This window comes from Oncorhynchus keta, chromosome 14 (assembly GCF_023373465.1).
Source record: "Oncorhynchus keta strain PuntledgeMale-10-30-2019 chromosome 14, Oket_V2, whole genome shotgun sequence".
NCBI lineage: Eukaryota > Metazoa > Chordata > Actinopteri > Salmoniformes > Salmonidae > Oncorhynchus > Oncorhynchus keta.
Window position 1 is genome coordinate 56,020,982 of NC_068434.1, and position 18,506 is coordinate 56,039,487.

At 45.5% G+C, this 18,506-nt stretch overlaps 1 protein-coding gene across 1 annotated transcript in view; it reads left to right on the top strand.

Annotated features, from left to right (window-relative positions):
* The window catches only part of LOC127907315 (uncharacterized), a 340,804-nt gene extending 333,679 nt beyond the window's left edge, over window positions 1-7,125 (top strand). Inside the window, exon 2 of the mRNA XM_052461940.1 lies at window positions 6,305-7,125. Within this exon, the coding sequence (XP_052317900.1) occupies window positions 6,350-7,099 (750 nt within the window). The 5' untranslated portion in view covers window positions 6,305-6,349 and the 3' untranslated portion in view covers window positions 7,100-7,125. The remainder of the gene's footprint in view (window positions 1-6,304) is intronic.
* The last annotated feature ends 11,381 nt before the right edge of the window (window positions 7,126-18,506 follow it).

The window sequence follows — 18,506 nt, forward strand, 5'->3', positions numbered from 1 at the left end:
CAAAATGAAGGAAACATCAACATAAAGTGTCTTAATAGGGCGCTTGGCCACGACAAGCCAGAACGGCTTCAGTGCACCTTAGCGTAGATTCTACAAGTGTCTGGAACTGTATTGGAGGGATGCGACACTATTCTTTCACAATAAATTCCGTCATTTGGTGTGTTGTTGATGGTGGTGGAAAACGCAGTCTCAGGCGCTGCTCTAGAGTCTCCCATAAGTGTTCAATTGGGTTAAGATCTGCTGACAGACGGCCATGGCATATGGTTTACATAATTTTCATGCTAATAAAATGATTCAGTGACGACTCAAGCCCTCTGGATGGGGGCATAGCCATGATAGCCAAAATAATCGCCTGCCCAGAATTTTTATACATGACCCTAAGCCTGATGGGATATGAATTGCTTAATTTACTTATTAACCACACCTGTGTGGAATCACCTGCTTTCAATACACTTTGTATCCCTCATTTATTTTGGCAGGTACCTGTATGCGGCACTGTATAGACAGGTTGATGTTTGGCAACAAAACCGATGCGTGCGCAACTATGGGGCAAAACAGACGGGGTTTGCTTAGATTGAGAACACGTAGACTATTTTGTCTCAATGTCTATGGAAAACATATACATTTGCACAATGAGCACTTGTTGTCTCTCAAATATATTGTTACAGTTGTTGATTAGCCAGCTTGCGAATTTGAGCCATATTAGCATAGACATGACATCAGTCAAAACAAGACATTGTATCAATGACAAGATGCAGTACAATGAGCTGAAATGGGCCACCAGGCAGCTTCTTGTCATTGTTGATAGCTATCCGATCATTCAGTATCATAACAACCCATCTTTTATTTTATTTATTTATCTTGCTCCTTTGCACCCCAGTATTTCTACTTTGAACATTCATCTGCTGCATATTCATCTACCTGAAAATCGACCTTTCCAGTGTTTAAATTGCTATATTGTATTTACTTCGCCACCATGGCCTATTTATTGCCCTACCTCCCTTATCTCACCTCATTTGTTCACATTGTATATATACTTGTTTTCTACTGTATTATTGACTGTATGTTTGTTTTACTCCATGTGTAACTCTGTGTTGTTATGTGTCGAGCTGCTTTGCTTTATCTTGGCCAGGTCGCAGTTGTAAATTAGAACTTGTTTTAACGGTCGTCGGTGGAAGAAGGTGAGGACCAAACCGCGGCGTGGTACTTGTTCATGTTATTTACTTAAACTGAACAACATCAAAAAAAGAAAGGAAAAAAAAAAAACCACAACCGAAACAGCTCCGTCAGGTGCAAACCACACTAAACAAGGGTAAAAACAGGCTGCCTAAGTATGGTTCTCAATCAGGGACAACGATTGACAGCTGCCTCTGATTGAGAATCATACCAGGCCAAACACAGAAATACCAAATCATAGAAAAAGAACATAGACTGCCCACCCAACTCACGCCCTGACCATACTAAAACAAAGACACCACAAAGGAACTAAGGTCAGAACGTGACACTTGTTCTCAACTTGCCTACCTGGTTAAATAAAGGTGAAATAAATAAAAATTAACATTGAAGTGCACACATAATTTTAGTGACGTTGTTAGCCAATCTGTCTATAAAATATGTCAGAAAAATCGGTTATTCAACCCGAGGAAGAATCTAAATGCCCACACAGAAAATTCAGTGAAAGTTCCTTCATACGCTTCCTGTACATTGTATCCATAAGACATTTAATGTATTTTGCATGCTGTACATTAGGATTGATTATCACTTTTGAAATGGAGCTCTCATCATTACAACACAATTTTAAAGGGCCAGATTTGTCATTAAAACAGTCACAGGGGCCTCAAGGGGTACAGGCACATACATTGCATCCGGAAAGTAATTCGGACCCCTTCACTTTTTCTACATTTTATTACCTAATAGTCTTAAACTAAAATTGATTTTCTACATCAATCTACACACAATAGCCCATAATGACAATGCGAAAACAGGTTTTTAGAAATGTTTGCACATTTTAATAAAAATGAAAAACAGTAATACCTTATTTACATAAGTATTCAGAGATTCGAAATTGAGCTCAGGTGCATCCTGTTTCCACTGATCATCCTTGAGATGTTTCTACAACTTGAATGGAGTCCACCTGTGGTAAATTCAATTGATTGGACATGATTTGGAAAGGCGCGCGCACACACCTGTCTATATAAGGTCCCACAGATAACAGTGGATGTCAGAGCAAAAACCAAGCCATGAGGTCAAAGGAATTGTCTGTAGAGCTCGAGACAGGATTGTGTTGAGGCACAGATCTGGGGAAGGGTACCAAAAAATGTCTGCAGCATTGAAGGTCCCCAAGAACACGGTGGCCTCCATCATTAAATGGAAGAAGTTTGGAACCACCAAGACTCTTCCGAGAGCTGGCTGGTCAGCCAAACCGAGCATATCGGGGGAGAAGGGGCCTTGGTTAGGGAGGTGACCAAGAACCCAATGGTAACATGACAGCCCGCTTGGAGTTTACCAAAAGGCACCTAAAGGACTCTCAGACCATGAGAAACAAGATTCTCTGGTTTGATGAGACCAAGATTGAACTCTTTAGCCTGAATGGAGGAAACCTGGCACCATTCCTATGGTGAAGCATGGTGGTGGCAGCATCATGCTGTTGGGATGTTGTCTGAGGCAGGGACTGAGAGACTATTCAGTATCAAGGGAAAGATGAAAGAAGCAATGTTCAGAAAAACCTGCTCCGGAGCATTCACCTTCCAACAGGACAACGACCCTAAGCACACAGCCAGGACAACGCAGGAGTGTCTTCGGGACAAGTCTCAATGTGGCCCAGCCAGAGCCCTGACTTGAACCCGATCGAACATCTCTGGTGAGACCTGAAAATGGCTGTGCAGCAACGCTCCCCATCTAACCTGAAGGTGCCTGAGAGGATCTACAGAGAAGAATGGGAGAAACTCCCCAAATACATGTGTGCCAAGCGTGTAACGTCATGCCCAAGAAGACTCGAGGCTGTAATCGCTGCCAAAGGTGGTTCACTGGGTAAAGGGTCTGAATACTTATGTAAACGTCATTACTTTTTTTATTTTTTTTACTATTTGCAAACATTTCTAAAAAACACTTTTTGCATTATGGATATTGTGTGTAGATTGAAGGAGAAAAAACATTTTAATCCATTTTAGAACAAGGCTGTATACAACAAAATGTGGAAAAAGTCAAGGGGACTGAATACTTTCAGAATGCACTGTACAAGTATATGCACGAACGCACACTTAAGGCATCAGCATGCTTCAGTTCGGCTCGCGCCTAGCCGGACTCGGCTTAAAAGACCCCCCACACACACACACACACACCCCATAATGTGTGACACCATAGCAGACCCCTCCCCCAACTCGTTAACACACTGGCACCATCTGCTAAATTAATGGAGGTGTGAACTCATCCAAGATCCCCCGTTTCTCTTCTCCTCCAAGATCCCCACTTTTCCAGACCTCTGCTGTGGTTAGTGTTGGGTGATGTGGACAAAAATCCATATCTCTGTAAATTGATGCAATAATGATAAATAGAATGATAGGTTTATAACAATATGCACCATAGTTTTTGTTATTACCCTTAAACTACTATATATATATATATATATTTTTTTTTATTTATTTTTTTACCAGAGAAGTAACATTGAGTTTTACAAGTGAACCATGGTCAAGAAAGCATATGTTAAAACGGTGCAAAGTGCATAGTTTTGATTGTTTTCGCCATCAATTGTCCCAGGCCATTTCCATCTAAAAGGACCCATGAGCACCAATGTGAAGTTCATACTGTAGGAGCACGTCAAATCAAATAAAATCAAATCAAATGTATTTGTCACATACACATGGTTAGCAGATGTTAATGCGGGTGTAGCGAAATGCTTGTGCTTCTAGTTCCGACAATGCAGTAATAACCAACGAGTAATCTAACCTAACAATTCCAAAACTACTACCTTATACACACAGGTGTAAAGGGATAAAGAATATGTACATAAAGATATATGAATGAGTGATGGTACAGAGCGGCATAGGCAAGATGCAGTAGATGGTATCGAGTACAGTATATACATATGAGATGAGTAATGTAGGGTATGTAAACAAAGTGGCATAGTTTAAAGTGGCTAGTGATACACGTATTACATAAAGATGCAGTAGATGGGGCCTCCCGGGTGGCGCAGTGGTTAAGGGCGCTGTACTGCAGCGCCAGCTGTACCATCAGAGTCCCTGGGTTCGCGCCCAGGCTCTGTCGTAACCGGCCGCGACCGGGAGGTCCGTGGGGCGACGCACAATTGGCCTAGCGTCGCCCGGGTTAGATGGATCATTGTTACTCTAACTTCGCGACGCATATAAGGCCCTGCCCTGCCCTCCTTTCGGAAAAGCTGACCACAACTCCATTTTGTTGATCCCTGCCTACAGACAGAAACTAAAACGGGAGGCTCCCACGCTGAGGTCTGTCCAACGCTGGTCCGACCAAGCTGATTCCACACTCCAAGACTGCTTCCATCACGTGGACTGGGATATGTTTCGTATTGCGTCAGATAACAACATTGACGAATACGCTGATTCGGTGTGCGAGTTCGTTAGAACGTGCGTTGAATTTGTTGTTCCCATAGCAACGATTAAAACATTCCCTAACCAGAAACCGTTGATTGATGGCAGCATCCGCGTGAAACTGAAAGCACGAACCACTGCTTTTAATCAGGGCAAGGTGACTGGTAACATGACCGAATACAAACAGTGCAGCTATTCCCTCCGCATGGCAATCAAACAAGCTAAGCGTCGGTATAGAGACAAAGTAGAATCTCAATTCAACGGCTCAGACACAAGAGGTATGTGGCAGGGTCTACAGTCAATCACGGACTACAAGAAGAAAACCAGCCCAGTCACGGACCAGGATGTCTTGCTCCCAGGCAGACTAAATTACTTTTTTGCCCGCTTTGAGGACAATACAGTGCCACTGACACGGCCTGCAACGGAAACATGCGGACTCTCCTTCAGTGCAGCCGAGGTGAGTAAAACATTTAAACGTGTTAACCCTCGCAAGGCTGCAGGCCCAGACGGCATCCCCAGCCGCGCCCTCAGAGCATGCGCAGACCAGCTGGCCGGTGTGTTTACGGACATATTCAATCAATCCCTATACCAGTCTGCTGTTCCCACATGCTTCAAGAGGGCCACCATTGTTCCTGTTCCCAAGAAAGCTAAGGTAACTGAGCTTAACGACTACCGCCCCGTAGCACTCACTTCCGTCATCATGAAGTGCTTTGAGAGACTAGTCAAGGACCATATCACCTCCACCCTACCTGACACCCTAGACCCACTCCAATTTGCTTACCGCCCAAATAGGTCAACAGACGATGCAATCTCAACCACACTGCACACTGCCCTAACCCATCTGGACAAGAGGAATACCTATGTGAGAATGCTGTTCATCGACTACAGCTCGGCATTCAACACCATAGTACCCTCCAAGCTCGTTATCAAGCTCGAGACCCTGGGTCTCGACCCCGCCCTGTGCAACTGGGTACTGGACTTCCTGACGGGCCGCCCCCAGGTGGTGAGGGTAGGCAACAACATCTCCACCCCGTTGATCCTCAATACTGGGGCCCCACAAGGGTGCGTTCTGAGCCCTCTCCTGTACTCCCTGTTCACCCACGACTGCGTGGCCACGCACGCCTCCAACTCAATCATCAAGTTTGCGGACGACAACAGTGGTAGGCTTGATTACCAACAACGACGAGACAGCCTACAGGGAGGAGGTGAGGGCTCTGCCCACAACCGTAAGGCTCTCCAGAGTAGGTAGTGAGGTCTGCACAACGCATCACCGGGGGCAAACTACATGCCCTCCAGGACACCTACACCACCCGATGTTACAGGAAGGCCATAAGGACAACAACCACCCGAGGCACTGCCTGTTTACCCCGCTATCATCCAGAAGGCCAGGTCAGTACAGGTGCATCAAAGCTGGGACCGAGAGACTGAAAAACAGCTTCTATCTCAAGGCCATCAGACTGTTAAACAGCCAACACTAACATTGAGTGGCTGCTGCCAACACACTGACACTGACTCAACTCCAGCCACTTTAATAATGGGAATTGATGGGAAATGATGTACAACATACCTCACCACGCGCTCTCACCACTGGTGTCCCCCAGGGCTCTGTTCTAGGCCCTCTCTTATTCTCGCTATACACCAAGTCACTTGGCTCTGTCATAACCTCACATGGTCTCTCCTATCATTGCTATGCAGACGACACACAATTAATCTTCTCCTTTCCCCCTTCTGATGACCAGGTGGCGAATCGCATCTCTGCATGTCTGGCAGACATATCAGTGTGGATGACGGATCACCACCTCAAGCTGAACCTCAGCAAGACGGAGCTCCTCTTCCTCCCGGGGAAGGACTGCCCGTTCCATGATCTCGCCATCACGGTTGACAACTCCATTGTGTCCTCCTCCCAGAGCGCTAAGAACCTTGGCGTGATCCTGGACAACACCCTGACGTTCTCAACTAACATCAAGGCGGTGTCCCGTTCCTGTAGGTTCATGCTCTACAACATCCGCAGAGTACGACCCTGCCTCACACAGGAAGCGGCGCAGGTCCTAATCCAGGCACTTGTCATCTCCCGTCTTGACTACTGCAACTCGCTGTTGGCTGGGCTCCCTGCCTGTGCCATTAAACCCCTACAACTCATCCAGAACGCCGCAGCCCGTCTGGTGTTCAACCTTCCCAAGTTCTCTCACGTCACCCCGCTCCTCCGCTCTCTCCACTGGCTTCCAGTTGAAGCTCGCATCCGCTACAAGACCATGGTGCTCGCCTTCGGAGCTGTGAGGGGAACGGCACCTCAGTACCTCCAGGCCCTGATCAGGCCCTACACCCAAACAAGGGCACTGCGTTCATCCACCTCTGGCCTGCTCGCCTCCCTACCACTGAGGAAGTACAGTTCCCGCTCAGCCCAGTCAAAACTGTTCGCTGCTCTGGCCCCCCAATGGTGGAACAAACTCCCTCACGATGCCAGGACAGCGGAGTCAATCACCACCTTCCGGAGACACCTGAAACCCCACCTCTTCAAGGAATACCTAGGATAGGGTAAGTAAGGGTAAGTAATCCTTCTCACCCCCCTTCTCCCCCCCAACAAGATTTAGATGCAAGTGGCTGTTCCACTGGTTGTCATAGGTGTTTGCACCAATTTGTAAGTCGCTCTGGATAAGAGCGTCTGCTAAATGACTTAAATGTAAATGTAAATATCACTAGCCACTTTAAACAATGCTACCTAATATAATGTTTACATACCCTACATTATTCATCTCATATGCATACGTATATACTGTACTCTATATCATCTACTGCATCCTTATGTAATACATGTATCACTAGCCACTTTAAACTATGCCACTTTGTTTACATACTCATCTCATATGTATACACTGTACTCTATATCATCTACTGCATCTTTATGTAATACATGTATCACTATCCACTTTGACTATGCCACTTTGTTTACATACTCATCTCATATGTATATACTGTACTCGATACCATCTACTGTAGAGCCTATGCTGCTCTGTACCATCACTCATTCATATATCTTTATGTACATATTCTTTATCCCCTTACACTGTGTATAAGACAGTAGTTTTGGAATTGTTAGTTAGATTACTTGTTGGTTATTACTGCATTGTCGGAATTAGAAGCACAAGCATTTCGCTACACTCGCATTAACATCTGCTAACCATGTGTATGTGACAAATACAATTTGATTTGATTTGATTCGGAGGGCTTGGTCGGTAGGGGTGTCCTTGTCTCATCGCGCACCAGCGACTCCTGTGGCGGGCTGGGCGCAGTGTGCGCTAGCCAAGGTGGCCAGGCGCATGGTGTTTCCTCCGGCGCATTGGTGCGGCTGGCTTCCGGGTTGGATGCGCACTGTGTTAAGAAGCAGTGCGGCTTGGTTGGTTTGTGTTTCGGAGGACGCATGACTTTCAAACTTCGTCTCTCCTGAGCCCGTACAGGAGTTGTAGCGATGAGACAAGATAGTAGCTACTACAACAATTGGATACCATGAAATTGGGGAGAAAAAGGGGTAAAATTAAAAAAATTAAAAAAAAGATGCAGTAGATGATAGAGTACAGTATATACATATGAGATGGATAATGTAGGGTATGTAAACATTATATTAAGTAGCATTGTTTAAAATGGCTAGTGATATATTTTACATCAATTTCCATCAATTCCCATTATTAAAGTGGCTGGAGTTGAGTCAGTGTGTTGGTAGCAGTCACTCAATGTTAGTGGTGGCTGTTTAACAGTCTGATGGCCTTGAGATAGAAGCTGTTTTCAGTCTCTCGGTCCCAGCTTCGATGCACCTGTACTGACCTCGCCTTCTGGATGATAGCGGGGTGAACAGGTAGTGGCTCGGGTGGTTGTTGTCCTTGATGATCTTTATGGCCTTCCTGTGATATCGGGTGGTGTAGGTGTCCTGGAGGGCAAGTAGTTTGCTCCCGGTGATGCGTTGTGCAGACCTCACTACCCTCTGGAGAGCCTTACAGTTGTGGGCGGAGCAGGTGCCGTACCAGGCGGTGATACAGCCCGACAGGATGCTCTCGATTGTGCATCTGTAGAAGTTTGTGAGTGTTTTTGGTGACAAGACAAATTTCTTCAGCCTCCTGAGGTTGAAGAGGCTCTACTGCGCCTTCTTCACGATGCTGTCTGTGTGGGTGGACCAATTCAGTTTGTCTGTGATGTGTACGCCGAGGAACTTAACTTACTACCCTCTCCACTACTGTCCCATCGATGTGGATAGGGGGGTGCTCCCTCTGCTGTTTCCTGAAGTCCAAAATCATCTCCTTAGTTTTGTTGACGTTGAGTGTGAGGTTATTTTCCTGACACCACACTCCGAGGACCCTCACCTCCTCCCTGTAGGCCGTCTCGTCGTTGTTGGTAATCAAGCCTACCACTGTAGTGTCGTCCGCAAACTTGATGATTGAGTTGGAGGCGTGTGTGGCCACGCAGTCGTGGGTGAACAGGGAGTACAGGAGAGGGCTCAGAACGCACCCTTGTGGGGCCCCAGTGTTGAGGATCAGCGGGGTGGAGATGTTGTCACCTACCCTCACCACCTGGGGGCGGCCCATCAGGAAGTCCAGTACCCAGTTGCACAGGGCGGGGTCGAGACCCAGGGTCTCGAGCTTGATGACGAGTTTGGAGGGTACTATGGTGATGAACAGCATTCTCACATAGGTATTCCTCTTGTCCAGATGGGTTAGGGCAGTGTACAGTGTGGTTGAGATTGCATCGTCTGTGGACCTATTTGGGCGGTAAGCAAATTGGAGTGGGTCTTGGGTGTCAGGTAGGGTGAAGGTGATATGGTCCTTGACTAGTCTCTCAAAGCACTTCATGATGATGGAAGTGAGTGCTACGGGGCGGTAGTCGTTAAGCTCAGTTACCTTAGCTTTCTTGGGAACAGGAACAATGGTGGCCCTCTTGAAGCATGTGGGAACAGCAGACTGGTATAGGGATTGATTGAATATGTCCGTTGAATTGCGACTCTACTTTGTCTCTATACTGACGCTTAGCTTGTTTGATTGCCTTGCGGAGGGAATAGTTACACTTTCATTTGACATAATTGTGTGTCAAATGAAAACTACTATAAGAGTCAATAAAAAAAATGCAGGCATATATATATACAGTGCGGAAAAAAAGCTTTGTGCCCATAGGCAACGTTGTTGCCGGTGATGTTTGGTGAGGACCTGCCTTACAACAGGCCTACAAGCCCCCAGTCCAGCCTGTCTCAGCCTATTGTGGACAGTCTGAGCACTGATGTTGGGATTGTGCGTTCCTGGTGTAACTCAGGTTGTTGTGGCCGTACCCTACCTGTCCCGCAGGTGTGATGTTCGGATGTACCGATCCTGTGCAGGTGTTGTTACACGTGGTCTGCCACTGCGAGGACGATCAGCTGTCTGTCCTGTCTCCCTGTAGTGCTGTCTTAGGCATCTCACAGTACGGACATTGCAATTTATTGCCCTGGCCACATCCTCAGTCCTCATGCCTCCTTGCAGCATGTCTAAGGCACGTTCACGGAGATGAGCAGGGACCCTGAGCATCTTTCTTTTGGTGTTTTTTCAGAGACTGTAGAAAGGCCTCTTTAGTAGTGTCCTAACTTCTTTTTTTTTTGCCTACCGTCTGTAAGCTGTTAGTGTCTTAACGACCGTTCCACAGGTGCATGTTCATGAATTGTTTATGGTTCATTGAACAAGCATTGGAAACAGTGTTTAAACCCTTTACAATGAAGATCTGTGAAGTAATTTGGATTTTTACAAATTATCTTTGAATGACAGGGTCCTGAAAAAGGGACGTTTCTGTTTTTGCTGAGTTTTTTGTTGTTGTTGTTGTTGAATTTTACCCCCTTTTTCCTCCCCAATTTCATGGTATCCAATTGTTAGTAGCTACTATCTTGTCTCATCGCTACAACTCCCGTACGGGCTCGGGAGAGACGAAGGTTGAAAGTCATGCCTCCTCCGATACACAACCCAACCAAGCCATACTGCTTCTTAACACAGCGCCATCCAACCCGGAAGCCAGCCGCACCAATGTGTCGGAGGAAACACCGTGCACCTGGCAACCTTGGTTAGCGCGCCCTGCACCCGGCCCGCCACAGGGGTCGCTGGTGCGTGATGAGACAAGGATATCCCTACCGGCCAATCCCTCCCCCTAACCCCGCCAACTGTGCATCGCCCAACGGACCTCCCGGCCATGGCCGGTTACGACAGAGCCTGGGCACAAACCCAGAGCCTCTGGTGGCCCTTAACCACTGCGCCACCCGGGATGCCCAGATTTTTTTTTTTAAATTAGTACAGCCACTATTGAAGTCGATCAAATACTTCTCAAAGATGCCCTCTGGTGGTCAAACTAGCACTAACTAGCATTAATGGTACCAGTGGTTGGCAATTCTGCGGCACCATGTGTCGTGTGTCGCAGTACGCTGCAACTTTTAAAGGACGAACCACTGTAGTACCGATCAGGGAACGTCATTCCATTACCGAATGTAAATCCACTTCACCCACTGTAGTTCAATAACCAAAATAAAACATGTCTAATTCATTGTATCATGTCATAGCTGACACCCTATTGCAGACATCTTTGAATCTTAATTCGGAGCAGATATATTTAAGAGGTTTTGGACGTGGTCGCATAAAAAAACTGAGGGACATTTTACCGTATTTCTGTAACCAAATTTAGCATCTGTGTAAATTGTTCAACGTTGTCCTGGTGCATAGAGTTTGTTAAACTTTGATATCAATGGTTTTTGTTTGGCATACTTTTTTAAGTGAAACATCTGTTACTGTGGAATCCCCCCATTAACAATCACCCATATTAGCGAACTTATTTCATTTCAAACTTCACGTTTCTCTATTATAGGCTACTTATCGTAATGAACGATATCAGCAAAGTGCCTGCGATAAGTGGTCGGTGTCTATCCTTTTCTCTTTATCGTCCCAGCTCTAGCTGTGGTGGTGTAAAATGAGATTCCTTTCGAATCCCACGAGGAAGCTGTGATTGGCAGAGCTTTTAATTGTAAACGCCTTTATCTGAATAATTCATGCTGATCTAAGTGGAGTGATAAAATATTAACCGAGCGAGCCGAGCATTCGCTTTGTCTTTAAAAAAAAGAAAGAAAGTGAGTCTGAGAGAGAATCCTTTGTCTCTTTTTGGTGTGCTTTTTCTTTGCATCTTGGCTCGTGGCTGTAGGCCTGGCGTGGCTGTGTTTCTGTGGTGGAATTTACTGATGTAAAGCGGTCTCTGTCACTCTCCCTCTGTGTTACACTGTGGCTGTGGTTGGCTCCATTGAGTGATGTTTCTCCTCCACATTCTCACTGATACGAGTGTTGAGGCCTCCGCTCTCCTTGTTCTCTTTTCAAGCCCAGTATAATGAGAGCTGCAAATGAGAATGGATATGGATACAGATTACGGAAGGGCCTGAGGCCAACACACCTACTCATTCTTTCTGTGTGTGTATTTGTGCTAGAGTGTAAGTAAGTAGGAATGCATACGTTTGTCTGAATGCGTTTGTGTGAGTGGGTGTGAACGCGCGCGCGCGCGTGTGTGTGTGTGTGTGCAACTTTTTTTGCGTGTGTATCTGTACAAGTGTTTGTGTTTGCAGTGCATCTCCGTAAACCAATTCCACAGTGTTGCTTTCCACTCTCCCACCTGGCCCAGGACTGAAATAGATGTGCTGAGCGTGTGTGACAGGTCTGATTCGGGGCGTGTGTGCCCGCCTTAAATCATGCCCATGTCGAGTGTATGTGTGTCTCCTAATTGAGTAGATAGAGCTGGAAACCCCACGCAAGTGCTGACTTTGAGTGTAGTGTATCACACTGACTGGCAGCTTGTTGAAAACATGGTCAATTGGTAGTGTGTTTGATTAAGGTGTGCTTGTCAGCCCGTTTGACAAATGAACCCTCTCTGATTTAAATGATCCTCCGATCCTTTCGTTTCTAGTGGCTTTTACGTGCCAGGCTTTGTTTCTAAGGCACAGGAAACTCTGAGGTAAGAACTTTATAGGAAAGTAAGATGTCAGTCTTTTTATATATGGTGGTCCAAAGGTTTAAGAAAAAAATTGTTTTCAGATGTCCCTCTTAAGACCTAAAGTCATGTAAGGACACATGTCCACCAGTAATTTACCTTTTGCTAACAGAGGGAAGACAAAAGGGAAGACAAAAAAGAATCTACATTGTCAATGAAGCTCCCTGCGTGAAAAACATATTAAGGAAGAATAATTCATATTTGAATCGCCAGCGGCAGAACAGGAACGGGGAGAGACTTTCTCACTCTCTCTATACCCTCACCGAATCCCCAGAAAAACAGGCTATAGCCTGGCTTTGTGAAGGCCACTTCAATACCTTGACTTTGTTGTCCTTAAGCCATTTTGCCACAACTTTGGAAGGTTGCTTGTAGTCATTGTCCATTTGGAAGACCCATTTGCGACCAAGCTTTGACTTCCTGACTGATGTCTTGAGATGTTGCTTCAATATATCCACATAATAAGCCTCATGATGCTGTCTATTTTGTGAAGTGCACCAGTCCCTCCTGAAGCAAATCACCATCCCAAAACATGATGCTGTCACCCCTGGGCGTCACGGTTGAGATGGTGTTCTTCAGGCTTGCAAGCCTCCCCCTTTTTCCTCCAAACATAACGATGGTCATTATGGCAAAATAGTTCAATTTTTTGTTTCATCAGACCAGAGGACATTTCTCTAAAAAGTCCGATCTTTGTCCCCATGTGCAGTTGCAAAACATAGTATGGCTTATTTTATGGCGGTTTTGGAGCAGTGGCTTCTTCCTTGCTGAGCGGCCTTTCAGATTATGTCGATATAGGACTTGTTTTACTGTGGATATAGACACTTTCGTACCTGTTTCCTCCAGCATCTTCACAAGGTCCTTTGCTGTTGTTCTGGGATTGATTTGCACTTTTCGCACCAAAGTACGTTCAAATCCAGGAGACATAACGCGTCTCCTTCCTGAGCGGTATGATGGCTGCGTGGTCCCATGGTGTTTATACTTGCATACTATTGTTTGTACAGATGAACATAGTACCTTCAGGCGTTTGGAAATTGCTCCCAAGTATGAACCATACTTGAGAAGGTCTCCAATTTATTTTTTGATTTTCCCATGATGTCAAGCAAAGAGGCACTGAGTTTGAAGGTAGGCTTTGAAATACATCCACAGGTACACCTCCAATTGATTCAAATTATGTCAATTAGCCTATTGGAAGCTTCTAAAGTCATGACATAATTTTCTGGAATTTCCCAAGCTGTTTAAAGGCACAGTCAACTTAGTGTATTTAAATTGCTGACCCACTGGAATTGTGATTTAAGTGAAATATTCTGTCTGTAAAAAAATGTTGGTAAACTTAGATGTCCTAGCTGACGTGCCAAAACTATAGTTTGTTATCAAGAAATGTGTGGAGTTAATGAAAAATTTGTTTTAATAACTCCAACCTAAGTGTTCGTAAACTTCCGACTTCAACTGTAGCTGTCCCGTTAGCAACAGGGAAACACACATCACTGTCAGGATCTAGGAACCTGTGGAAAGTAGACAGGATCAGTGCCGTACATTGTAATCATCATAATAATATATGAAGAGTAAGGGGACCAGCACCAAACTCTGGGGGACACCTTGTGTTATTGTAATGCGATTGGTGTCCAAAAGGGTTTTCCAAATGGTATGGCGGGACCAACGAATGGGTCATGGCTACAGGATAGTGTCCTGACCATATTGCAGGGTTGGGATCAAGTCCACCCCCAATCGATTGGGGAAGTGAACTTAAATTAAATTCATAGAGAAATAGTCCTAGAATAACGATACACAACTCTCAGAGCAGCAGCCAAGAAGTCTCCTGGACCAGTTTAGAGTGAACAGTGTTTCAGGTTTGCTGTTGAAGTAGTAAAATATTATAAATATAAAACATTTCAGTGCTAAGGTATGAGGAGTAAACAAAGGAGTAAACATTTTCAACACAAGTCTCCCCCTGGCCTCCTGCAGTCCATCAGTGGAACGGCTTTTTAATCAACAGCAGCTCGCTTGTGCTGCGTTTATCTGACAGCCTGCTGACTAATTGTCCCGCCCAAATAGCCATGCCACTAATATTGGCCAAATAAATAATATCTGTCCATAAATATTTATGCTGTGTATTTGTTGAATTTGACCACCCTCCAGCCAGAATATCAATATGATATAAGGCCGTGTGTGTGCGTCTGTGCAATTGTGCTCCAAGTGACTCTGTAAATGGACACTTGTCTTTTGCAGGTTGAGTCAGACATGATGTGCTAATGTAACATGTCCACCAACCTAAAATGACCAGTAGCATGGCAATGAACCGCGTCTGTTGTGTGTTACCATGGCGTCACCATCTGTGCTTTTTCCACTGGCCACCTGGAGCAACAGGACACCCGTCCTGATACCAGCACACAAGCTGTGGTTCTGTGTGTATTTCTCAGAATGTTATTGTGACCGTGTGACAGATGAAGGGTCACTGTGAGGAGCCCACACTGCTGCCTTCTCACTCCTCCTCAACACACCGAAAGGTGCCAAGCTGCCAGACAACCATGCCAGCCTACCCCTGCCAGTGTTAAAATGCCGACTTGGCTATGCCAACCTAACCATGCCAGTGTGACTTTGCCAGCCATCTCTTGGTGTGTGTGTGTGTGTTAGCTATTGCCAGGGCTTATCTACCACTCCAGCCCTCTCTGATTGTATGAACTTCCCTCTGTGTGTGTGTGTGTGTGTCATGTCCCGTGAGCAGCATTTCTCTGAAGCTGTAGAGATTGACAGAGCATTAACGTCCCGATCGACACTGTCACTCTTCCTCACGGGAATAAGACTCATGGCACACATGCACTAGTCTGTTGTCAATGCTTTAATGCTTCCTGTAATGACTGCCGACGACACAACTTAGCCACGCCAGAGACACGGCGCCTCTGATGCTATGTGTTACATATAAATGTACATGTATATCTGAGAGATCTGCTCTGTGCTACTGGGCTACAGAACCCTTGAGACTGCCTGGAAATCTTGAGGGTGCTCATAAAACCTGATAGTCTCACAAACAAATGAAAACACAGGTCTGAGAACCTAATCGAGGATCTGACCCAATCTAAGCAATTTTTAGTTTTGGGTTTCCGAGATTAATCTGAGCTATGCTGTCAGTGTGAGGGGCTTAATCAGAAGCTGGTTGTTTGTTAGTTGTCCAAACTATTTAGCGTGTTTGATTAGTTCTTTGTTGTTTTTTGTCCTTTAAACAAACACATGATCATTGCTAAATCCCGATGATGTGTAGTTTTCCAAATGAAGACACATTTTCAATCCAGATGGTGTACACTACAGTGTAGTGTAGTGCTGTGAGCACAGTGTTGAATGGTCCATCCAGATTATGTGTTGTGTGTTTGTCTCACCCCAGCCCGGCCCTAGCTCAGGTTAATTATCTGCGTGCTTCCGAGGTGAATGGCCGGCGGACATTTTGAATGACAGTGTGTCTTGCTCCTGGCCGAAAATGGTCTTTTGTGGAGTGTGAGGAGATAATTATTTTATGAGTCCCTGGAGGACTTTCTGCTTTCTGCTGGAGTAATCTCCCCCACAAAGGGACATCTCTTTTTCCACTGTCTCGTTCTACAAATACACCTCTCTTTGTGGTGAAGAGTTTTCTCTCACCAGCATTTCCTCTTGTATTTTATATCTCATTGTCTCTCACCAAAAACTCTCTTGTCCATGTTTCTTTCACAGGTAGACGCCATAGCTCCATGTATTTTTGAACAGCTGTCCATGTTTCAGTTGATCCATTCTTGCCTTCACCATCCTTGGCCCAGGGCTTATTCTTCTCGGCTGGGCTTATTCTGCTCTGCTGGGCATATCTTCTCCCCATTGCCATGGTCATGCCAGCGGAATCCAACCACTGAATCCAACCATATGGGCACTGACCTATGACGCACCAAACACTCCATAGCTCCAAGTGGTCCTACACCGAGGTACTACTACAACATGGTGTTGCCAGTACTGTGCTCCTACCATCTGGTCTATGAGCCACCAAACATGCATAGCTCTATACCCATTAAACATGCCCACATGCGGGCTAAAACATTGGCCCCATCTAGGCTGCCAACATTAGGCCAAACCGCCTTTGCTCATCGTCTCCACGTTGACCCCCAAAGCATTTGCGCAGTGTGCCCAATTGTGGGTAGAGCATATCTGGAGAGGGCAGCCCTCACATTGCCTGAATAAGCCCATCTTTTCCCAGCAAATATGCCCACAATGGCACGATTTTTTTTTTTGCTAAACTGTTGTCTCGTATGTCACATGCACTTATTTAAGACTTCATTATTGGCAGTGTACAATATCAACAGCATTTGGGCATCACACAATGGAACACTTAAAGTTGCAATATGTAACTTTTTGGGTGACCTGACCAAATTCTCATATGTAGAAATCTGTTAGATTGAAAGCAAGTCTAAGAACTGGTTCTATGTGGGCTATAGTTTTTCATCTTTTACTTTTGATTTTGTACACCACCTTCAAACAGCTGAAAATACTTTTTTTGTTTGTTATGGAAAATATATTTCACAGGGGTTTAGAAGGTACACTGATTCTCTACACTACACTTGCTTGTTTTGTCTCATAAACTGAAATTTTAGCAACCGGGAAATGGCTGAGCGATTTCTGCATAGGGAACCTTTAAACTGGAATTACACTCTCAGTAACGGTTTCACAAAATAACTCAAACCACGCCCCCAAATATTCTAATGAGTTCTCGCCTCTAGCTGGGCTTTGTGTGGGCTAGCCTGTGTTGGGCTTGGTGTGGGCTGGACCATGTTGGGGTGGTGTGGGCTAGCCCATGTTGGGCTGATGTGTGATTGGTGTGGGCTATCCTGTGTTGGGCTAGCCAGTCTTGGGCTGATGTTGGCTTGGTGTGGGCTAGCTTCTGCTGATCTGATTGGCTGGGCCTGGGTCCCCAGTGGGTGGGGAGGACTGATCATAATAATGGTTGGGATGGAGTGAATGGAATGGTATCAAACACAATTAAACCAGGTGTTTGATACCATTCCATTTATTCTGTTCCAACCATTAATATGAGCCCGTCCTCCACAATTAAGGTGTTTATCCCTTCCTCCCTCTCCCAGCATCCTGCCTTCACTCCCTGCCTCCTTCTCACAGTGTGTGTGTGTGTGTTTATTTAACCAGAGCGGCGGATGATATTTGTTCATTCGGGGAAATAACTTGATTCCGCCGTGTTTCTGATGCCCTGTAATTTGAAAAGTAATGTCTGAGCTATGGTAGTCGGCCTGTGCTGATATGGGCAGGTGGTTTGTGTGTGTGTGTGTGTGTGTCTCGTGAAGGAAATGCTCAGCGTAGTAGATGCAGAGCATTTACAATTCAGGGGATTCATTGCTGTCGGAATACATTTATTTAACCCGCATGTACCCAGGGAAGTTATTCAGAACAAACTCTCTTGTACTAAAACCTCCCCACCTGATTTGATTGTGCTCTGATGGTTAACCCCTCCTCTTTGGGGGTGGGAGGTAGCCTAGTGATTACTGTTGGGCCAGTAACCGAAAGGCTGCCAGATTGAATCCCAGAGGTAACAAGGTAAAAATCTGTCGTTCTGCCCCTGAGCAAGGCAGTTAACCCACTGTTCCCTGGGCGCCGAAGCCGTGGATGTTGATTATGGCAGCCCCCCTGATTGAGGGGTCGGGTTAAATGCAGAAGACACATTTCAGTTGAATGCAGTCAGTTGAACAACTGACTAGGTATCCACCCCCCTTTGTGTTGAGGCTTATGTGGTCAGATGGTGTTCTTTCGGTGGTTTTAAGCTATTCTATGCCTGATTGTTCACAGCCTGATAGCAGTCAATTTTGCCTACATATATGTCATTCCTTAATGTTCTTATCTTGTGACTAACCCAAGGCCATTAACATTTTGTTATCGCCCTTCAGTTAACCAAAACGGTGTTTG